Genomic DNA, 24,279 nt, shown 5'->3' on the forward strand with positions numbered 1-24,279 from the left:
TGTCTTACAGATTGTTCTAATGATTGCCAAAAGATTGTGAGTGAAGCACATTAAACACACATAAATTCTATGTGGTGTTTGCATATTAATAGTGATGTGCTGATCCATCTTCATGCAAGCTCCCAAGTTTGCTTTTTTCTGCCCAGGACCTCTCATCTTCTGCCAAATTCTCTGAACCTTTCCCTCAGGTGTTTCAGTGCTGGATGAATACAAGGAAGACTGGATTCATGTTTTATTAGATCAAAAACTACTTAGTGAGGGACCAGGTTGCATTTCTGTTCTGTGCTCTCTCTGCAGGTGCCAAACTTCAGTAGTGTGTGTGTAACTGAACAGGTGTAACTGAACAGTCAAAATCTTAATGCTACCTGATTAGTGTCTGTTCACCCATCGGCTAAAAGGGATGCAGAAATATTTATGGCAAGGAAATAATTCCTAACAAAATATATTGGTTTCAAATGCAGTTGCGATTGTTTTTAGGGATGGAAAGGAAATGGAACATGCCTGTTCTTCTTGAGTTCTAATCATGTATGTGTTAATTCATGTAAGGAGGGTGGCTTTCTACTGTGGAGAAATAATTCTTTTTTCCATATTCCAGGGGTGAATTTGCACTTTGGCTCGATGGCGATCTCTACCATGGAAGAAGTCATTCTTGCAAAACATTTGGGAATCGCATTCTTTCTAAGAAAGAAGATTTCATTATTCAAGACATTGAAATTTGGGGCTTTGAATAAAATATAAACTGCTACTACAAAAGGTTGTCCCAAACCTGAAATGGATCAGTGCAGCTCAAAAAGCCCTTGAAGCAATATAATGCAGCAATGCCTTTCAAAATTCTCTGCATGGCCATCTAAATACCTTTACATAAAACATTATTTAGATTATTTTTAACCAGTCATAATTGGAGTTTTTACTTTATAGGGTAAGATAGGTCTCTGTTGTCATGTGGCTTGTCATCCCTGGTCGTCGCCCCCCCCCCCCCATCCCCACTACTCCAAAGCTTTCTCATACTATTTTGGGCTATTTCATCAAGAAATCATTTATTTACACAAACTGTAGTGAAACATGTCCCTATGGGCCTAAATAAGAGAGAAATGGAGATTCTGAAATTTTTGACAGTGATCAATTTGGGCCATTTTTTTTTAACCATTCAGATGGTGCCACTTACTAGACAAAGTATTCATCCACATTCAACGGTGTCATTTCCTTTCATGCGTAGAGAATTCATGTCTGTTGTATTTTACAGTAAAAATGTAGCTGCCCTTATTGATTGTATTGACGTATTTTGCACAAGCTGTTCATGATCTGCAGGATTGGGACAAATGTTGGGTAATGATTGAGCTACATGGTCAAGAGAAACAAAATACCAATGCTCAGTTGGACAAAGTGAGCGCAATGCAGTGGAGAAGAATAGCTATAGCAGGGGCATTATATGTTCTAAGACTATGAAACAGATGCATTTTTTCCCCAAACAGCATAAAGTGTCAGATATATAGATATATATACTGTTTTATAGTTTTTCTGTTGTAGCTTCGTAGAACATCGTCTCCAAGAATTGCTCCTGTCCAAAAAAAGAGAAAAAAATATAGGTGTGGTGTTCTCTCTTTTTTCTTTTGAGTGGATGTATGTTGTAAACTGCAGTTAGCACCAGCTCTGATTCAATGAGGTAATGTACTCTAGGTAGACATTGTAACCCAGTAGACTTGTAATATGCAAACTTTACTGTTCCGTGACCTCAAAATGAAAAACAAGACAGGCTAAAATACAGTTAATCAGTAGCTCTCGTTCACTTTTGTAGGAGAACTGAAAAGCCATTGTGGCAATAATCGCTCAACAACAGTTTGTTTCAAAGCTTATATTCTATGTTTATGCAAAAGCAAAAATTGGAAAAAAAAGCTGTTAAGTGTGACAGTGAATGATTTTGTGCTGGAATCTCAGCTGTTCCAGATGAACATTGTATATATTTCTTTGTAAATTAATGTTTAAAAGTAGTTTTTGTTATTTTAGAGAGAGAAAGAGAGAAAGTGTTGATTGACGGGTTGCTTCTAGCACTTTAAATTATTCTAGAAATAGAATAAGAAGCCAAAGGGTTTGGCTTAAATCATTCGCTGTTGTTGTATTGTATGTCGCTAATATAAAGTTCTTTCAGAAGTTCAAACACTTTATCGGAAGGATGTTTACTGCTGTGGTAACGGGAAAGGGGATGTTCTATCTCAACAATATGCTCATGCTTAATACAACTAAACATACAGGGCGTAGTTTTCTGTCTCAATGTATAGCTCTTTACTCCTGTTAGAACATAGTACAATATATGTAGATTAAATGTTTACAAATGAAACTGTAAATAAATTAAATGGCTTTTTCTCCCCTTTGGTCTTCCACAGCAGTATTATTGTCTTTGTGGGTTTAAGACTAACTATAAACAATCCTGTAATGGATTTTAAGTACTATAAGGTCATACTGATATACAGCAAATAAATCTAAGTACATGTAACATGAAACTTGAGTCGGGACTTTATTTAAAGGTAAAGGTAAAGGGGCCCCTGACCATCAGGTCCAGTCGTGTCCGACTCTGGGGTTGCGGCGCTCATCTCGCTCTATAGGCCGAGGGAGCCGGCGTTTGTCCGCAGACAGCTTCCGGGTCATGTGGCCAGCATGACAAAGCTGCTTTTGGTGAACCAGAGCAGCACACGGAAACGCCGTTTACCTTCCCACTGTAGTGGTCCCTATTTATCTACTTGCACTTTGATGTGCTTTCGAACTGCTAGGTTGGCAGGAGCTGGGACTGAACAACAGGAGCTCACCCCATTGCAGGGATTCGAACCGCCGACCTTCTGATCAGCAAGCCCTAGACTCTGTGGTTTAACCCACACACACAAATTTCACGAAGGAAAGAAGGAATTGTTACCGGTATGGTTTCAATTTGGATGGGGGACTGCATGTTGGGATTCCTGCATTTTGCAGGGGGTTGGACTATATGACCCTCAGGATCCCTTCCAACCCTAAAATTCGTATGATTCTACCTCTTATTTTCCAATTGTCTGAGTGTGAATGCCGGAGCTCAGTAGCAAAAAAACAGCACCATCCATGCACAAGAGGGAGGTTTGAACAGATTTGGGATGATCCCAAGCTGTGCAGAAATAAAAATTTAAACCCCCCTCCTCCCAAAAAACCCCAAGACACCCAGTGAGGACTGAAAATCTTCAGTGGCTGCATTCATGGATGATGAACTGAAAACAGGTTGGAATGGCTATTTGGAGACATTGTCTAGGAATATTCCACATTGCAGTACAGTATTTTGTTCCAGGCCCCTCTTGTATTTTATTTACCAGTAGTTCCATGCTTCAAATTCTTAACCCCTTGTCAATGGTTGGAATCAAATGTATCAAATGGGAGGGAGGGGCAGGACACACGGTCCAAATTTTTGTCATCATGAGATTTGAATTGCATTGTGTTTCAGCTCCTCTCCCCGACACCCATGTGTTTATTCTACCAGTATTTGGGGACAATTGCATCCACATTGGAAGAACTGAGAACTGAGAAAGTGTGTGGTATTCAATTAAAGTTTATACAGAGTAGACCCATTGAAACTAATGACCATGACTAGGATCCATTAAACCCAGTAGGGCTACTCTCAGTGAAACTTAATTGAATGCCACCCCATGTGATAAGGTTCTAGAAATTGGTGCCCCTGCAAAATGCTATTTGAATTTATTGGTTTTTCTTGCCCGTTTCTTCTGAAGTTGAAGCATAGAGGGTGAAAAATCCAATACTTTGTCTTTTCATAATAGACGAAATACTTTCCCTAGTATCATTGTAGACAGTATTAGGTGTCAATAGTATCTTTGTTGTTGTTGTTTAGTCGTTTAGTCGTGTCCGACTCTTCGTGACCCCATGGACCAGAGCACGCCAGGCACTCCTGTCTTGCACTGCCTCCCGCAGTTTGGTCAAACTCATGTTCGTAGCTTCGAGAACACTGTCCAACCATCTTGTCCTCTGTCGTCCCCTTCTCCTAGTGCCCTCAATCTTTCCCAACATCAGGGTCTTTTCCAAGGATTCTTCTCTTCTCATGAGGTGGCCAAAGTATTGGAGCCTCAGCTTCACGATCTGTCCTTCCAGGGAGCACTCAGGGCTGATTTCCTTAAGAATGGATAGGTTTGATCTTCTTGCAGTCCATGATCTTCTTGCAGTTTGATCTTCTTGCAGTCCAATAGTATCTTACAGGTTTATAAAGGCCCTTAGAAATTTTTACCTAGTTAGAATCTCCCTTTAACCCAGTGGTTCTCAACCTTCCTAATGCTGCGACCCTTTAATACAGTTCCTCATGTTGTGGTGACCCCCAACCATAAAATTATTTTCGTTGCTACTTCATAACTGTAATTTTGCTACTGTTATGAATCGTAATGTAAATATCTGATATGCAGGATGTATTTTCATTGTTACAAATTTGAACGCTTCGTCTGAGGCAACAGGAGGGTGGGCCTCAGGGGAACCCTCCTACCCCACAATGCCAGCGTGGAGCGCTCCCTGCCCCAGAGCCAAGGCGAGAGAGCTGTATATGGGCTTGAGGCACACGAGTCGCACTTCCAATTCCCACCATTAAGAGGGCAATGGTGACACATAAACAGTAACTAGTTTGTTAATCACAGGGGTGTTTTTATTTATTTTCTTTATTAAAAAATACTGTATATCCCTGAGCCCATCAAACATTCCCTGCAAAGTATGGTTTGTATACCTGTACTATGAATGGGCAAATTGTGCATGGATAAAATTACTATACTGAAGGGCCAAACTTTCCTTAAGTCAGGCACCACGGTAAGGGAGGGGGAGAGAAGTTGCAGCTGATCTTTCTTTTTTTGTGGGGAGGGGAGCAGTTTGAGTCGTGCCGGGTGCAATGGAAAGGGGGATTTTTGGTTTTATTTTTTCTAAATCTACCTCGAATCGTGCCTGGATCCAGGAGCAGAGCTGGTGTCACGCCCCGCCAAGTGTTCCATTCCACCCACATGCACAGGCCCCTATTGAGGATCCCACAGCGACTTTGCAATTCACGGCTTGTAACCTTCCCCCACCCCCCTGCTCACCAGCCCTCCCCTCTCCCGCATCATCGCGGTTGCATGCAAGCTGGAAACGGCGGGGGCCGTGAGAACCCACAATGTGGGAGAAGGGATCCGAAGCAAAGCCACCAAGCTTTGCACAGCCCACCAGCATCCATCCCGCCTCTTTAAAGTCGTTGTTGCCGCTGCTACCACCACCTCCCCCCCCTTTACCCTCCCCTTTCTAGTGGAAAGAACTACACCCCCCAGGATGCTTTGCGGGTCTCTCCCTGGGGTTCCGGATGCTGCTCCTGCCGCTGACAAGCGTATCTGCATGTGGGCGGACCCGCCTGGAGACGGATAGAGGAGCGGTGTCTCGGTTCCTAAGACCATTCAAGTTTAACCCAACAAAAATATTTTTTTCATTGTAGCTGTATGCAGAGTTCATGTTGATCAATACTTACTGATAACTTTGACTACAATTGCATCTGCAAATCTTTTCAAGCACCCTCATCTCAGGGGGTTGCTGGACTTACGGTAACTTGAATCAAAGGTATCTGAAGAAGTGTGCATGCACACGAAAGCTCGTACCAAAATAAAAACTTAGTTGGTCTTTAAGATGCTACTGAAGGAATTTTTTAATTTTGTTTCGACTCAGACCAACACGGCTACCTACCTGTAACTTGAATCAAAGGAACTGAGATGACTAACAGCTATGATGCTTGCATGGATGTTTCATGTTCAGAGGTGATACAACTGGGTACTGCTCACGGGTAGGGTTGTTCCCTTCTGTGGTGCTTATAAGTTCTTAGTGGACATTTTGCTGGCCATTGCTAGAAAGGATGCTGACTGAGATGGATGATTCAGCATTTTAATCTAGGATTAACCCCCTGTGATTGTTATGGTGAGAAATTTCTGTAGTGGACCGTCTCCAGTGACTCAGGAGAAATAGGCAACAGTTGCTCTGCTTTCTGCATGTCGCCATATAGTATAGTAATCAATAAGCAACACCTTAATGGATAGCTTCCAAACAGAATAATGCAATGGAACCCACCGTGCGCGCGTGTGCATAAAGTTTTATCCAGTGCTAGTCCTATTCAGAGTAGATCCATTGAAATTAGGACATGACTAATTTAGGGGACACGGGTGGCCGTGTGGGTTAAACCACTGAGCCTAGGGCTTGCCAGTCAGAAGGCCGGCGGTTTGAATCCCCGCGACAGGGTGAGCTCCCGTTGCTCGGTCCCAGCTCCTGCCCACCTAGCAGTTTGAAAGCACGTCAAAGTGCAAGTAGATAAATAGGTACTACTACAGCGGAAAGGTAAACGGCATTTACCAGTGCGCTGCTCTGGTTCGCCAGAAGCGGCTTTGTCATGCTGGCCACATGACCTGGAAGCAGTACACCGGCTCCCTCAGCCAATAACGCGAGATGAGCGCCGCAACCCCAGAGTCGGTCACAACTGGACCTAATGGTCAGGGGTACCCTTACCTTTTATTTAGTTTATGATTTCAATGGGTCAACTTTGGGTTGGCCTAGCGTTGGATTCAACCAGAGAGAGAGTGTATAATGCTTTCTTGCTAATGTAAAAGAACAAGAAGTATTTGATGATTGATGGTTTTTGTATTTGGCAGAAATAGTATCCAACACATTAATTTTTGACAACTTACTCTTGCAATCTGCAGACTGGGGACACTTGTGACCCCATTCTAGAGAACTGCTGGTACCCAAGCAGCTTTAAAATGCACACACCTGTATAGAACCTAAACAAATAATGGCATTATAAAGGGCAAACAATCTTCAAAGATGAAATTGCATATAGAGAGAGATGAAGTAGTACATTAGAACTCAATCTTGCAGTCTCAAAGCAATCAATTTTTTTGTTCAAGGAGAGTATTGCCTTTTTTCACCACGTATTTCAAAACACATTGTTTTGCAAACAATGTTAGTATGCAAATCTCTAAAGTCTCATTCCATGCCTATATATGCAAGGAATTTATTCCTTAGCAAAATAAGGAATTTACTGCAAATAAATAAGTTTGTATTGTGAGTCAAAACATTTTCACCAACCTATCTGTAATGCCTGAAAAACATTTCTTACAATATTAGCTTTATGACTGAAAATAGTCACATCTTTTTTTCTTCTGTAAGAAGATGTGTGATCTTTCAGTTTGAAAGAGAACATGGGGGTAGGGGTAGGTTTTGTTTTGGTACATTTTAACATTAAACAGTAAAAGTATAATACTGTTTATCTGGAGGCTATCCCATATTTTTCAAGCACTGTCAATCAGCATAATAAATACATAGTTATAAAAATAAATAATTAAACACAGCAAAATAGTCCAGCTATACATTTTGAAGCAGCTACAGGTTGACTTACATAGTGTATAAAATGGATGCAATCCTGAAGTTTATAGTGACTTAGTAAATGTAAATGGGTATATTGCACAGTTTATATAAGTAATGCTAAGTTTATTAGACTTAGTCTAGGATTCCACTGATTTAGTTTTAAAACTGAGGTATCAGGGTACTTGAACATTACTTCCAAATATTAATAGATTTGCTGCTGTTATCCCTTTTAAACCCAACAAGCATACAGTATATATTGAACAGATGCAAAGCTACTTGCATTCTTATAGAATAATGTGAACTTCATTCCCATATATCAAGCACCCCCAAACTTGGCCCCCCCCAGATGTTTTGGGACTACAGTTCCCATCATCCCTGATCACTGGTCCTGTTAGCTAGGGATGATGGGAGTTTTAGTCCCAAAACATCTGGAAGGCCGAGTTTGGGGGTGCCTGCCTTATATGCTAGTCTACTTTGTGCAATTCAGCCTTATAAAACTGACTGAAGAAGCATGAACTTGCTAGTAACATGTAGGCATTACTTAACAGGAAGAGATTCTGACTATTTCTATGACAGAGGCATTCAACATGATGTCCTCTAGCTCTTACGGACTACAGGTCCCATGATCTGACCAATGGGTGTGCTGACTGATGGGAATCGTAGTCCAAAACACTGGCTACCCCAAGAAGAACTTGGATGTCTCAGCTGGAGTAGTCAACATAATAGTTGACCCGAGTTACCAGGAATCAATATGTTTTGGGTTATCCCATGAAGAATAGCATTATTCCAGCAAAGTTATTATCACATGGTCATCCTGGCCTTGCCACAACATTTCTCCTTCAAAGTCCAGCATCCCATGCTTCCTGGCCCTCATGAGTATTCCAACGACCTTATCCGAAATACGGACGTATCTGTCAAACAGGTCACCAAAAGTGACTTGGATCTTGCTATCCCGGCGGTGACGAGCCATCGTTCTGATGATGAAGCACATGTCTTTCATCTCTCGGTGGATATGGTCCTCCGCTCTCTTGGCCCTTTCTGCCGTTTTTGTGCCTTCTTTAGGACGGCCATAGCCTTCATCTCCTTTGCGCAGGCGGGTGGACATGGCCAGGTCATAATCAAACTCCTCACTGAAAGGATTGAGCTTTTGTGTGCTCATGTGCTCATCTGCCCACTCTTCCCATCTCCCTCTCAGATTGTGGACTGGGCTGTATTTCTTGGAGCCCTTGACGTTTCTGTTTGCACTGAAAGAACCAAGAAATAGATGGTTTTTTGAACTGCATTAAATGGCAACGGAATGTGTAGGAGTGCATCAGTGTAGGGAATAATGGGGTAAGGGAAAATAAAACAAATAATAATAATAACAATAATAATAATAATTTATTATTTATACCCCACCCATCTGGCTGGGTTTCCCCAGCCACTCTGGGCGGCTTCCAACAGAAATATTAAAATACACTAATTTCTTAAAGATTAAAAGCTTCCCTAAACAGGGCTGCCTTCAGATGTCCTCTAAAAGTCTGGTAGTTGGGTTGTTGTTTTTTTACATCTGGTGGGAGGGCGTTCCACAGGGCGGGTGCCACTACCGAGAAGGCCCTCTGCCTGGTTCCCTGTAACTTGGCTTCTCGCAGCAAGGGAACCGCCAGAAGGCCCTCGGCACTGGATCTCAGTGTCCGGGCAGAACAATGGAGGTGGAGACGCTCCTTTGGGTATACTGGACTGAGGCCGTTTAGGGCTTTAAAGGTCAGCACCAATGCTTTGAATTGTGCTCGGAAACGTACTGGGAGCCAATGCAGGTCTTTCAAGACCGGTGTTATGTGGTCTCGGTGGCTGCTCCCAGTCACCAGTCTAGCTGCCGCATTCTGGATTAATTGTAGTTTCCGGGTCACCTTCAAAGGTAGCCAGAGTTTTGCCAGCAAGACTCTGAGCATGCCCCGAGTGCATGTGGAGAGTGGAGTCCTCTCCTCGTGCCAGGTCGTTTATTACACACAAAGGAAGCATGACAGAATTAAAAAAAAAACCAATCACATTCCTCCAACTAGCCCATGTAACTCCCCATGTTCTCAGGTGGACAGAGAGTGAAGTTTCAAAGCAGCTTTGAAGTAGCAATAAACATAAACAAACTTCCCAGGCACAAACCTCTTGCATCCCTAGACTTCAAAGGTTATGCATATGAAAGAGGAGATTGGGAAGATAGAAAGACAACTTCCTATTACTGTATCACCTTGCCTTTGTCCGGAAAGAAAGAAACCTTATGGTAGCTGTGAGGGACAAGGGATACAGGGAAGTCCCTCCCATCTTAAGTTCCAGCCCATCCCCAAGCGCTGGGGAGAGCAGGGAGAGCTCTGCCTCCAGCGGAGAGTCAGGAAGGGGTGTCCGGGGCTCAGGCAAGGTTGCGGAGCCCATGCCCCAGGTGGGACAGGAAGGTGTGAGCACGGGGGGAAGGCCAATTCCCCCAACTCCGGAATTGCGACGCAAACGTAGGGGGAAGAGGCTGGGTCTCCCAAAGCTTCTTTGCTGGAAGAAAACGCGCCAATCTCCATTCGGAGGTTCTGACACCTCACCGTAAGCATGTATATAGATCGCTCTGACCACTGTAAATAATCAGCACTTAATAAAAGTCTAAAAAGAGTATGCTGCGAGGAGTCGTTACTCTAGAGTAGTCACATCAGCGCCTCTGACAGTAGCCATGAGTATGTTTGTTTGGACCTCAAAGAGATCTGGGCATCAAAGGAAAGTACTTAACAGCCATTTGGTAAAGCCAATTGTGATCTTAGGCAGCATCTGGCTAATGCATCAGTCCTGAGAGAGAGAAACTGATTTCTAAATGGAGAAATAAACACAGCCAATTGTGCAGCATCTGTAAAATTCATATCAAAAATCATTTCTCTATTATGATCCAGCCAGAAACAGTCCACTATTGTGAATAATGAATTTAAAAGCGTCCAGTTAGTTCAACCAACACGCTGATCATATAGTTTATGATTTCCTATATTGAATTTTTAGGATGCTACAGGAATGCTTTTTAGTGTTGCTCATCTTTTGCTTTAAAGGGCAGGCCACTAGGTGGCATGTTATCACCAATTCTAAAAGTTACATCTTTATAATAACTTCAGCTGAGCATGCTTACAACTGTCTTCTTGCCATCTCTTTTATCTTAGAACGCCAGATTTTGTTCAGGATTGCATTATTACTATTTTCCTGTCAAGAATAATAACCCTTTATTTAGCTTATTATTTGCTGCATCTGCATGGTTCTTTATCCCATGAGTTCAGGCGGGGGGCAACCTTACCTGATCCTCTCAACACACCTCTGAGGGAGTTTGGCTGAAAGTGAATGATGGTCACAAGGTCATTTCATGGAGCAAGCTTGTTTTTTCCCTGCTCTGAACCAATGGCTTCAAGTTACAATAAAGGAGATTCCGACTAGACTTTAGGAAGAACTCTCTGACAGTAAAAGCTGTTTGACAGTGGAACGGACTCCATTGGAGGGTGGTGGACTCTCCATCACTGATTTTTTTTTTTTGTAGAAGTTGAATTGCCACCTGTCAGGGATGCTTTAGTTGAGATTCCTGCATTGCAAGGGGTTGGACTAGATGACCCTCAGGTACCTTCCAACTCTACCTTTAAAGCCCTAAATGACCTCAGTCCAGTATAGCTGAAGGAGCGTCTCCACCCCCATCGTTCTGCCCGGACACTGAGGTCCAGTACCGAGGGCCTTCTGGCAGTTCCCTCGTTGCGAGAAGCCAAGTTGCAGGGAGCCAAGCAGAGGGCCTTCTCGGTGGTGGTGCCCGCCCTGTGGAACGCCCCCCCCCAACAGATGTCAAGGAGGAAAACAGCTACCAGACTTTTAGAAGACATCTGAAGGCAGCCCCGTTTAGGGAGACTTTTAATGTTTAATCGATTATTTTATTTTATTTTTCTATTGGAAGCCGCCCAGAGTGGCTGGGGAAACCCAGCCAGATGGGCGGGGTATAAATAATAAATTATAATTGTTGTTGTTGTTGTTGTTGTTGTTGTTGTTGTTGTTGTTGTTGTTGTTGTTGTTACAGTCCTATGATTCTGAGTTCCAGGGCAGACATTGTAGCACTCTAACCACTATACCACACAGTGCTGTAGTATAATAAAACATACATAAAACCACACTTTTCCCGTGTCAGCACCTCCAAATCGAAATTTCTTCACAGTTCCACTGGAAGATCCCGAGGAAACAAATTTCACTGTTAACGGCACAGGAACCAAAAGCATCTCTGTGCCCACGGAATCTTAAAATTTGGTACATTAAGGGCTAAGATATGATACAGCTGGGGCCTTCCTTTCACACCTCCTCTAGCCCTGTAGAAAACTACACCTCCCATCTAGACTTCTATCTCCCGATCATCTTTACCCAGACTATGGGGAGTTGCTGGGGGTGGCATAATTTCAATGAAAAGGCTTTAATGCAGCTAGGGGTAGGGTAAGCTGAATGCAGCCCTTGACAGCAAAAGGGGCCCCTCGCTCCTAGTTTTGTCCATCCCTCCCCCCAGCTCCTATTTACAGCCATCTCCCTTCTGAAACCACTGCTTCTGTTTTCCGAATTCCTGGACAACCTTGCATGCTGCCATTCAGCTATAGCTCTGAATACTTGGAAAGGTCAGTCTGAACAGCATTGCATCTGCTTGAATGTCCCTCCGTTGTTACAAGTCCAATGATAACGTATGTGAAATACGTTAAGTGAAATGGTACTCCTAGGCTTCAGGGAGGGGGAAAACCCATTTTAGCACCTATATTCTGAACCAAAGCACCTATATTCTGAACCTTCTTTCTGATATCTTTGCTATCTGCTCAGTCATGCAGAGGGCGGATGCACATACAGCAGCAGTCCTCTCCCAATCTCCCGGTCTATGACCTCTTGGGCCTTGCATGCCTTCCCTTCCTCCTTGTCTGATTCCTGCAAAGTTACAAAGGCTGGAAGCGGTCAGGGAAAGGAAAGCAGCTGCAAAGATGCCTTAAGTTCCAGATCCTATTTTAAAACTTCTGATTGCTTTGTGCCTCTACTTACATTTTCCCCACCCCCACCCCCAATTCTTCCCACTTAGTTCTTTCAATCCTCCTTTCAAACTAAATACTATTATCACCTTCCCATTTTAATCTTCTCCTTAGTGGGCTAGATTAGCACCACTTATTTTGCTTTTGGTTTGCTGCTTTGACACACAAACATACTCTAACACCGACTCTCTCTTCCTTTCCCATAGGAATCTTCTGCTGTGACACTTCCTGCTTCTGTTTCCCTTTATTTATTCATTCATTTTTTTATTATGAAGGGCCAGCTGAGTCCTCTGTCCTATTAGCAGCCGAATGCTGGGAAACATCAATTGATTGGGTCAGAAGTATTATCAGAAACAAAACTGGGACCCACAGAGCATCACCCTCGCTATGGCCACAGGCACACTACAGAAGCATCACAGAAGGGACCGCTTTAAATAGTCATGGCTTCCTTATTGTTCATTAAGGGTGCTGAGAGTTTTTAGGAGACTCATATTCTCACAGAACTACAATTCCCAGAATGTCTTAATGTTTACAGGGAACTCTGGGGATTGCAGCTCTGTGAGGGGAATAAGGGTCTCCCAAGAACTCCCTGGAAACGGATCAAACTCCTGTTCCCATAATTATTTGGGGAAAGCCATGGACTGTTTAAAGTTGTACCATCATGCTTTAAATGTACAGTGTGAATGTGGCCTATGCAGTGCCAGATTACCAAATAGGCACTGCCTTATGGGCCCTGTGCTTTTTAGGGGGATGGCAATAATAGATCAAAATAATATTGATTTGATCTGGAAAGAAAATTACAATCAAGATTTCTCAGTTCAATATTATCCCACTAGAGCATGCACAAGGGGGACCATGAGATTTTGACTGCCTCCACGGGGTTTAATCCAGCACTGGGCTTCTGCCTGAGGCTGGTAGCATTAACAGACATGGCGCCTAAGGGCATTTACCAGCAACTCTAGTCTACAACTTCACATGGTCTGAGAAAGAGGCAGGAACATGTGGTCCTCTAGCACATCCCTAACTGTTGGCCATGAACTGCTGTTCAGCAACATCTTGAGGGTCAGGAAAGGATCTTTGTGTTTCACAGCCCTGTGCCATTGAGAAGGGCACTAGGCTGCTCTAGACCTTGTGGTACATGTCAGGAGTGGATTGAACTGAATTCTGGTGGAGCTGGATGCAAACGTTCTATTCTCCATCCAAACTGCCTACAGTGAAGCCAATAGGGTATACCCATTACTACAGTATATAGCAGTGATCTTGTTGAGAGCCATTGTGGTGTATGTCAAAATAAGAACAGGGAGACCTGAGTTTAAACCCTAGTCATCCATAAAGCTCACTGGGTGCCCTTGGGGTAGCCTGGGCACCATCCCAGAAGCCCTTTTTAGTGCTCCCCCCTCACACAATTACAATCACATTGGAGGAAGAGCAAAGGTATGTCTGCTGGACTTTATCCTTACAACTCCTCAGTGAGATAGGCTATGCTGAAAAAGGGCGGTGGCGGCCGGGTGGGGTGGGGGAAATGACTGGCCTACCTAAGGTGACCAGTATGATTCATGGCTGACTGAAGATTTGAACCCTGGTTTCTGAGATCCTAGTCTACCATCCTAACCATTACTCTGTATTGGCCTAAGTCTCTTCATTCAGCTGCTCTTTAGATTTTAAGGTACATACTAATCCTTATTAATATATTTCTAGCACACTTTTTTAGTGCTAGGTACCTTTACGGAGGGATGTTAAAAACAAAAGAATTGACAGATATAATAAAAACAGCACCAGAGAAAATCCTATGTTGGGAGCCAGCAAAATTAAATTAAAATAAAATAAATCTTTATTGCTTCTGAAGAGCCGTGTTAAAGCGAAGCTCTTCAGAAAATATTTGAGAAGTTCATGTGACTCTGGCTAAAGGTTACTTACATCATCACCACAGTTGCATTTTATTTTTAGTGAGTAGTTCGTGTTAATCTCGGCTGGCTCCAGGATGAACTGAATGGGCTGTTTCGTGGAAATTGTATATGCATGGCAAATTTGACCCTCTTCTTTTCAGGAATAGTTCTGAATTAGCAATGGAGCCATCCAACATTACTGGGAATACAGAATAGAAATGTTGGGCCATTGCAAAATGAAGACTACAGAACTATATCCTCCAGACAGATTCCTCTGAGAACGGTTTCTCTCTTTATGCTTTCTATCCGTTTTCATCAGGGATGATCACTCAACATTTGTGAAAGTTAACTGAGGCATGCATACAAGTTTTTATATTAAAAAAAAATCAGGAAGCTTGCCTGCTTGGCAATATCCCACCAGTCTTAATTTTAGGTTTCTAGTTCAAGTGGGTGAGTGGACTGGCCATGATCCTTGACAGCTTGAAGGTTTTACAGAGTCTCAAGTGGGTGCGAAAGCCAGTACCCCACTTCTGTGATAGATTTACACCCTGTTTAAACAGGTGTGAGTGAGTATGCAGGGATACAGAAATGAGTGAAGAAGCCAGCTTGGTAATAGAATGGGGGGGGGGTCCAGGTTGCTCTGGAGGTAAAACAGACTAGATTAGGAGCATTCCGAAATAGATAAATATCATTTGATTGTTCTCTCCCTGCCTCTACTGCAGGCATAGCTGCCAAGTTTTCCCTTTTCTCGCGAGGAAGCCTATTCAGCATAAGGGAAAATCCCTTTAAAAAAGGGATAACATGGCAGCTATGACTGCAGGACAAGGTGTGTTGCTATTTTATGTCAATTATTTAAGTTACAGTGAATGTCCAAAATTTGGTGAGTATTGTCAATATCAGACTAATATTTCATGAACTTTCAGTGAGGATATAGCCAGCCAATCTCACAAGGGGAATTGTGAGGATAATGTTTGGGGACTGGAGGGATGAACCCCGAGCTTCTTGTTTTATTCTTTTTGTAAACTGATAAAAGGAAACAAGCAAACTTGTTATAGCTATATCTCTGGGTACATTTATAATAACTGAATATGACATTTTAAAAAAGCAACAGTCAGTACAGGAATGCCTTGGGACTTTGGGGACTCCCAAGACTGTGATTTGGTTCAGGATTTCAAGGTCCAGCTGGTGAAAGCTAAAAAAGATAAAGGGCCCCTGGACAGTTAAGTCCAGTCAAAGGCAACTATGGCGTTGTGGCACTCATCTCACTTTCAGGCCGAGGGAGCCGGCGTTTGTCCACAGACATCTTTCTGGGTCATGTGGCCAGCATGACAAAACCGCTTCTGGCACAGCGGAGGACTGTAAAAAGTGCTAGAATGCACAGAAACGCTGTTTACCTTCCCACCACAGTGGGAAATATTTATCTACTTGCACTGCCATGCTTTTGAACTGCTAGGTTGGCAGGAGCTGGGACAGAGCAACGGGAGCTCACCCCGTCGTGGGGTTTCGAACCGCTGACCTTCTGATCGACAAGCCCAAGAGGCTCAGTGGTTTAGACCACAGCGCCACCCGCATCCCCTCCAGCTGGTAAAGGAGCATAGCTCAGTGGCAGAGGATCCATCTGCTTTACACGCAGAAGGCGCCAGGTTTGAACCCTAGCATCTCTGAGTGCGGAGAGAGAATCCTGCCTTAAACCCTGGAGAACTGTTGCCAATCAGTGTGGACAATACTGAGCTAGATAGCCAATGGTCTGACTCAGTATAATCCGGCTTCTAATGTTCCTATGTATGGAAATGATCAGCAATGCAAAAACCGAAAGGTTTTTCAAAACCACCACCCTTTCATCTATGTAGCTGTGTGAGAATGGTAGCTTAAGTTGAAGGGCACTGAATCTGAAAAGTAAATGTGGGGAAAGTACAGAACTGCAGGTGTCGTGAACCCATCCTATAAATCACTTCCTGTCCTTGTCATTATTCCTTTGGTGTGTTCAATTGCTACATGACACGTCTGGTGGCAGCTCATGTGGTTCTGCCAAATGCTTTTCTTTCTTTTTTAAGCAAAGAAAATGTTGCAGTCATTATTCTTCTATGCAGGGCAGGGCAGGGCAGGGCAGGTGAAGTGGCTGCACACAGCTATAGGTACTTTGCAGTAGTTTTTCTTCCGGCAAACAACAGATCGGAAATTGTCCCTCTTTCCAGATTTGCATTGTATGGATAATTGGCATTTCATAAAGGCCAGTTGTGAGGGAGGGGCAGGGCAAAATCCAGCTGTGTGCAGCTTTCTCCTACAGAGTGAGCTAATAAGCATCTCTTTCTGTCTCTGCAAGTGGCTAGTACAAACTTTCGTCCACTAGGATACTAGAAGTAGCTATTCTAACAGTTATGTATTAAAACAGTTGTTTTACTTTGTTTTTAGAGGTGAGTGGAGGGTAATTAATTGTAGAGTATTAGTAGTAACTATCTATCTATCATCATCAATCATTATAGATCTGTGATAGCCGAAGTTTGAGCCCTCTGTAATCTCTCTATACATGCAGTAGATTACAAAATAGGATGTTTAGCCATGTGGCATGTTAGTGGCCACTAAACTCATTGGCTAAAGAAAAAGGATTATACAAATTAATGGATGATAGATCTAGCAACAGTCCTTAGGTATGATAAAGCTAAATAGAACATTCATTTCCAGAGGCATGAATATCAGGTGTTGAGAACAAACAGGAGCAGTGGGCTGTTGCATCCATGCTTTTTGTTTGTACTTCATGGAGGCACCTAGCTAACAGATGGAAACATCTGAAAACTATAACACCAGTGCTAGAGTTACCCAAGTTGGCTGACCCCAAGTAATGTAGGTTCAGGGGTCTTCCAGATAACCTTTTCCAGTGGATTTGTTGCAGCAGAGTGTTTTAATCCACTTTAATTGTGCAAACCAATGTTTGCTGTATGCAACTGAACCTCTCCTGCAAAACTCTGGCAGTCTGGAGCAGTCATGTGACTACATTAGAACCCGCCAACCATAGCCTAGTATTTCCATTGTTGGGGTTATTTCAAAGATAGTTGCCAAACCTCCAGCTAACAACAGCTGCACCAAAATATGCCTATTCTTATGTTTCCTTTAAAAAAAAATATTTTACTGTGCATGTTAGCATCTGCTATACCCAAAGGTCACTGGGAACTGCTTCTGTGTGAGGACTCCTCACGGGTTCTTACATGGGCCATTGTGCTGACCAGGTCATCACACACCCAATGACTTATTCTCCATCCACTCCATCCACTGCCAAAATGTTCCTGGGAGAGACATCGCAGTGACGACTGAACATGAGCCCACTTCGCAGAAATGCAAATGATTAGGTGGTCTATAGATGCCTTAAATAATAATAAATGCCTTTAATAAATAAAGCATCCATCAGATGGAAGCAGTTTCAAGGGGGGGGGGTCCTCCACCTGGCAGGCTCATTGGGTGAAGCAGCCCTTTTGAAGCCCACCCAGACCTACACTTGGAAAACTCAACAGTTACTCACAGTGATGATGAAGGCCGTTTTATCCTCACGGTCCGTATTTCTTGACTACTGTTGTCAGCATCCAGCTTGTCCTCTGCGTCTCCTCCATAACCGCTGTCCTCGGTATCTAAGCTGTCGCTACGATAATTCTGTCGTTCTGGTTCATCGGCCTTTTCTTCCTGTTCCATCTGTTTCCACCCCTTAGTCAGCCCCGACACCAGGTTAGAACACTTCCTCCTCCTTGTAGGGGACATTTTGCCACTAAGAAGCTTATCAATGTCTTCGGCGCTCTTGTCTGTTGACGAACACCCATTGTCTCTTTCATACTTGTCGCTGAGGAGACTCACGCCACTGCCTCTTTCGTAGGCTTTGCTTACAACGGTCTTTGTCACCTCTTTGCTTCTGATGTTAAGTTTCTGGAGGGCTTCGCTTGATTCACTTGACGCCTGCTCTCCGTCTTCCTTTGGCTCCTGATGTACTGATGGAAAGGACACTCCATCTTTCGATTGGTCTTTCTTGAAATCGGTTGGTGGTTTGGGAAATACCCTCTCCCTTGGGGGGTTCTCCTCAGAGGGCACCCACCCACTGGGCTCCTGGACTTGCTTCGTATGGTGGTCAGATGCCCACTGCTGCCAACCCCGTGCCAAGCTGATGACGAGGCTAGCCGTCCGGATCTTTCTGATGGCCCTCTGGGCAGGCGTGTTCTTCTTCAGCTGTTCTTCTGGAGACATTGTGTTGCCTGTGGCTTCCTTACCCATCCCTGCATTAACACCACTTAGTTACGACTGCCCTGTGGCAAGTAACTGGCAGAAGGGAATGGCAGGGATTTAAATAGATGGTGGTGGGAATTTATGATGCTGCAAAGTATGGGAAGCATTTCTCACATGGAAAGAGGATCCTTACTCTGACAGAGTTCTTTTTTTAAAAAAAGCCCAGGCTTGCATTTCACCGCAGCAGATGGGACACTGGATATGGTAAACATGGGTGACGCAGGACAGCCACAGCTGTGGTGGAAATTAACAGCACCTGTATGTGCCCTTTCTAAAGGTACCTTTGTCATGCATTCGGTTTGACAGTAAAACGTGTTTTATGTAGTGGAATTTGCTTCATGGGGTGGTTTTTGCTCTTTGCATTCTTAGAAGAAGGCAAATCAGTAAGTGAAAACGCTTGGAATTGGGCAATGCCAGAAATAGCCTGGCTGTCAATCAGTTAAAAAGTCAATCACTCTTATTCATCAATAAAGGACTGCACACTAAGGCAGCTTTTTGCATGCACAGCTGAACTGAATACTGCGGGTTTGCAGTGACCACGGGATTTGGCTTGGGCCATGATTCTGTGCATTCAAAAATAGCCTGTCTCCACCCCAAGTGTGTTGCAGGCTTCCTTTCCTTCAGTTCACTTTTTGTTTACTACAATTCCCAACCTATGAATGGGAAGGGAAGCATGGTTAAGCATAAGACGAACCCTGAGGGATCAGGCCAATGGCTCATCTAATCTAGGATGTTGCTTTCCCTGTGGCCAACCAGATGCCTGTAAGCAGTAGCTGAGTGCAAGAGCATTCACCCCACTTATGATTCCCAGAAACTGGTATTCAGAAGTGTACTGCCTCCAATAGTGGGGGGTATAACATAGCCATTGTGTCTAGTGGCCATCAGAAGCCTTACCCTTAATGAATTTGTCTGAATCCTGTCCAAGCTGGTGGCCATCATTCATGACATCTTTTGGATGACTTAAAGCCTTACCTGTGCAGAATCATCTAACTCCTGAGCATTCTTTAGACTAATGAGATGCATAGCGTGATTTACCGAACAGCAATAGCTGGTTTTTCTTAGTTTACTTTGAGGAAGTGATTTATTATTTCAAGGTGGTCATTCATAAAATAGCTGCTTGCAAAAGCATATAATGAGCCAGTGTGGTGTAGTGGTTAAGAGCGGTAGACTTGTAATCTGGGGAACTGGGTTCGCGTCTCCGCTCCTCCACACGTGCTGCTGGGTGACCTTGGGCTAGTCACACTTCTCTGAAGTCTCTCAGCCCCACTCACCTCACAGAGTGTTTGTTGTGGGGGAGGAAGGGAAAGGAGAATGTTAGCTGCTTTGAGACTCCTTTGGGTAGTGATAAAGCGGGATATCAAATCCAAACTCTTCCTCCTCCTCCTCCTCCTCCTCCTCCTCCTCCTCCTCCTCCTCCTCCTCCTCTTCTTCCTCTTCTTCCTCTTCTTCCTCTTCTTCCTCTTCTTCCTCTTCTTCCTCTTCTTCCTCTTCTTCCTCTTCTTCCTCTTCTTCCTCTTCTTCCTCTTCTTCCTCTTCTTCCTCTTCTTCTTCTTCTCATGTAATGAGAGAAGATTCCCTTGTTTTTTCCATGCTGCGTGCCTGAGGCATTTCAGCACGTCAGCCAGCCATTCCCAAATGACATCAACTGAGAGCGCAAATGGGGCAAATGAATCATTGGTTGCATACTAACTTCATTGTAGTCATATCAGAGCTAAATTTACACTCTGTGCGCTGCCCAAGAACAGACAGAACTGAAGGAGTCCAGGTACCCCCCCCTCCAGCCCTTATAGGCTGCCATATAATAAAAAAGCAAGTCAGAGAAACTTATATGGTAGTAAATCAAGTTAAAAAATTTTTTTTTAGTGATGCAGCTAAAACTTGAGAACCAGTTAGCAACCTCACAGCCATATTCTGGACTAATTAATATTTCTGGACAGTTTTCACAGACAGCCCCATTTACAACTCATAGCAGTTATTCAAACAGGAAGTCCTGCTACTTTTAACCCTTTTGTGTTGTCATTCCTTTGCCCTGAAATGAATGCTGTGGAATAGTGTAATGAAAATAAAAAAAGAGATCACGATGAGCCTCTGGCCTGATCCAGCTGGGCTATTCTTATCATTCTTATTCACAGACTACATTTCTGTGAGGATGAAAACTCCTGTCCCACCGGAATATAATCTCTGAATAAGCCCTCTGTTTTCTATCATAGGGAGTCGAATGCTGTTAGTCAGCCAGTCACTTGCAATATGATTATGTCATTAGCTAGTGAATGAGGAGATTGTGGGAGAAGCAAAGGACTTTAGGGCTGGCAAAGTGTTTAGTGGTTTTATGCCTGTTTTATACTGTTTTCTCTTTCAGTTTGTTTGTTTTAATTGCATTTTATGCTAGTTTAACGTTGATTTTGGTGTGTCAAGTGTTTCAAAAGCCACCCATATAAATACATGTCTGAAATATGAGGATAGACATTCCATGCCCTCCAACATATTGAGTGCCCAAACAGTGACACACATCTTCCCACCTGTGCTTCTGTGCAAGATTATGGAGCCCAAAAGATATGCTTTGTTCGGGACCATGCGAGGTTGCAGTCCCCCCAAAAAGCACTTTTTTCCAGGGGAAAAAGCACTTTTTTCAGGCGAGATGTTCGCATGAAATTGTGTGAGATCACGGCACCCAGAGTAGAGCTCTCCATAACTGGACTTTTTGTCCTTTTCCAATCACATCCAAACTAATCTTATTAAAATCAACAAATTGTGCCTATCTTTGCTTCTTTCCACAAAGTCCCCCACATGCTCACACATTCACCTTTGGAAGTTTCTTGGTGTTTTGGCAGTCTCGTAAGGCTGATGCTTCCGAATCATTTACCTTTATTGCTGTGGACACACAGCCCCCCTTCTCTTGGCTAGGTGTAATGCACCCTGCTTGTGCTCTATATTTTTAGGGAGGCTTTTAGAACCAACAGCGCGTATGAACATCTGTTCACTCTTTGTGTGTGTAGGTATGCTAATTTGCTTTTAATACCATTAATCTTTGTTGTCCTCATTGATCCTTGAGGTGCCAGATTTTGGAGGCTGTTCAGATTTCAGTATCAAAAGATCCTAAAGTGGATGTGTGCCAGGAGTTTGGGAGGCTCCTGGCATTAACATTGTCAGTTTTTGGGCACCAGGCTATGGCATTTTTATTTCCTCAGGTCTTCTTGGTGCTTGAACACAACCCTGAAATACAAGCTTGACTATCTGCAAAATCATTAGGGATTATTGTACTTTCCTGTCTCAGTTTGTTGTTTAGGAATTAATTCGATTAAAGAAGAAGTTGCAAGTTGCGGCAAAAATGCAAATAGACTGGAAAAAAATCTAAGCTAGGAAATGTTATGATGAATCAGTCCACCTCTGATTTCTGTCATGGCAGTCCTATTTAATGAAGATATATCATGTTTGTCCTTGACCTGTACATGCTTTATCCCTCAGAACCTGTCTTTTCTGACATTCAGGACAAATCACCTCTGGTTCTGGAAGCTGGTCACTTAGTTGCGAACTGCTGTGTCGTTATTCGTGTTGTCTTCGTTCTGAACTCTGCAGTCATCTGGGGCGAAACAGGATAAATATCCTGTGCTGGGTGATATCAGAATAAATCATTTTGTTTGCCTCCACAAATATAACTCATTAAACGGATGCAAAGACAAACCCAATCATTCATTAGGAAGAAGCAATATGGTGTTTCCTGCTTGGCAGGGGGTTGGACTGGATGGCACTTGTGGTCTCTTCCAACTCTATGATTCTATGATTCTCAACATTTAGTTCATTTCCTTGTTTTAATCTCATTTGTAAATTGCTTCCCATGTAACACTCCAAAGCGATTTACAATTTAAAAAGCTATATAAAAGCATCGTTTCTAGTTAAACTCTTGTACAACTGAGATGAAAACCTCCAGATTATAATAGAGACAATGCCTACCTTGATATGCATCAGGAGGGAGTTCCAAACTTTAGATTCCTAGAGCTGATATCTGAACCTCCAGGTTGAAGTAAAGTGTCTCTTTTTCTCTGCCCTCCTCCATGTTCCCCCAGCTTATACAACGATTGGGGCAGAATAGGTCTGCCATTCTCAGAGCCGGTCAATGCAGCCCATTGTCAAGGCTCTGTCAAGGCTTTGGGAAAGCTGTTCCTCCCCCAGGTGCAGCAAGAGCAGACAAAACAAGGTAGAGTCCTTTTTAATGAGTTTTATTCAATCCTAATAGTGAGAGACAAAAGAATGCAACAAGCCTTAACAGTGGTGTTGCTCCAAACTGGGCTCCTCCTCCCTCCTTCCCAGCAGCAGCGTCTTCCCTTACGGTGAACCCCCTATGGTCAAATGTCTCTGATACCGTTGTTCCTGCACTCTTAACGAACGCCAAGTTCTGGGAGAAGGGGGATCAGAAATACTTTCTAGTGACAATGTGTCATCTGGCTGCCCTGCTGCAGCCCCCCCCCCCCACGCCCCGTTCTTCTAACACAGCCCAACTTCTCTGTTCGTCTATCTCTGAGCTTTGACTTTCCTCCAACTCCTCAAAGCCCTGCTGCAAATCAGGGCTGCCTCCCTCTTCTCCTTGTCACGGTCCGGTCGGCGGGCAGTTGAAGCCCTGGCTGAGGACGTCAGGACCAGAGGCAAGATGGTGGTGTAGAAGCAGGAACAGGTGCAGGGCTGAGGGTCCAGCAGCAGGCAGTCGCAGGGTCAAGGAGCAAGGCAGAGGCGAAGACGAAGGTCTGGGAGTCAAGGAGCAAGGCGTCGGCAAGGCGTCGGTCCAAGGGTCGAGGAGCAAGGCGTCGGCAAGGTGAGGGTCCAAGGAACAAGGCGTCAGCAAGGCAAGGGTCCAAGGAGCAAGGCGTCGGCAAGAGCAAGAGGCCAGATGCAACAAGGCAGGGATAGCGTTGCTGTGGCAAAGAGCTGAAGGAAAATGCTGAGCTTTTATCCCTCCCAGCTCCTGCCACCAGGTGCAGTGAGTTATTAAGTGGCCTCACCTGAGTGGCCACTCCTTGCTTCTCCAGCACAAGCTGAGGCAGGCCCCAGTCCTGCAAAGCACTACAGGCCCCAGAGCCTGACTCCTGCCCATACTCCTGACACTCCTGCAGCATCAGGAGAAGGTGTGTGTGTGTGTGTGATCTCCACCATCCCTCCTCCTCCATCTTGCCCTCTTGAGTCCAATCCCTGACACCAATGCAGCCTAAGACTCAGACCACTACAATCATAGAATTGTAGAATTGGAAGGGACCACGGGTATTGTCTACACTTGTTGACAACAGGTCTTCATGGTTTCGGGGGGGGGGCATTCCCATAAGCTCCAACTGGAGATGCCAGTGACTGAACTTGGTATCTTCTGCGTGCAAAGCAGACACTCTTATTACTGAGCTACGGACCTTCCCTGAACCTGAGAACCTGAACGTTGCACCAGCTCTGCCCTAAGGCATGAGGAGGGATGTAAGTCTGTGATCCACTCAGACTAGCGGGAGTACAGCACAGAATTGTCTACTCAGCAGTCCACTGGGACTGAGGTGATTTGAGTGGAGAGAAACCAGTCAGGAAGAGGGTGGCTTTTTTCTAGATGCACAGGGAAATATTTTATGGCCATGAGCGCATGAGTCTTAGACTGCATTGGCTACTGTGGATCATGATGGCTGAGCAAAAAAATCAACACTGATCATGTGGAAGTAAAATCTTGACACATGTTTCAGACTGTAATCAGAGCAGGGTAGACA

The 24,279-nt window shown here is 43.9% G+C and overlaps 2 protein-coding genes across 20 annotated transcripts in view; one reads left to right on the forward strand and one right to left on the reverse strand.

Moving 5' to 3' along the window:
* The window catches only part of OXR1 (oxidation resistance 1), a 232,497-nt gene extending 229,999 nt beyond the window's left edge, over positions 1 to 2,498 (forward strand). For 18 of the 19 annotated variants that reach the window (XM_035125767.3, XM_088675819.1, XM_088675826.1 and 15 more), the window contains one exon: positions 596 to 2,498. In XM_035125767.3, coding sequence (XP_034981658.3) covers positions 596 to 731 — 136 coding nt within the window. In that variant the 3' untranslated portion in view covers positions 732 to 2,498. The remainder of the gene's footprint in view (positions 1 to 595) is intronic. The other variant, XM_088675832.1, reaches the window with a different exon arrangement.
* Positions 2,499 to 4,904: 2,406 nt separating this feature from the next.
* On the reverse strand, positions 4,905 to 19,095 carry ABRA (actin binding Rho activating protein). Its single transcript, XM_035125776.3, has 2 exons — positions 17,802 to 19,095; positions 4,905 to 8,618 (listed from the first exon to the last, which is right to left on the reverse strand). The coding sequence occupies exons 1-2, from the start codon at positions 18,536 to 18,538 to the stop codon at positions 8,156 to 8,158; spliced, it is 1,200 nt and encodes a 399-aa protein (XP_034981667.1). The 5' UTR covers positions 18,539 to 19,095; the 3' UTR covers positions 4,905 to 8,155.
* Positions 19,096 to 24,279: the final 5,184 nt, after the last annotated feature.

The sequence above is a fragment of the Zootoca vivipara genome, chromosome 8 (genome assembly GCF_965207765.1).
Source record: "Zootoca vivipara chromosome 8, rZooViv2.hap1.1, whole genome shotgun sequence".
NCBI classification, from domain to species: Eukaryota; Metazoa; Chordata; class Lepidosauria; order Squamata; family Lacertidae; genus Zootoca; species Zootoca vivipara.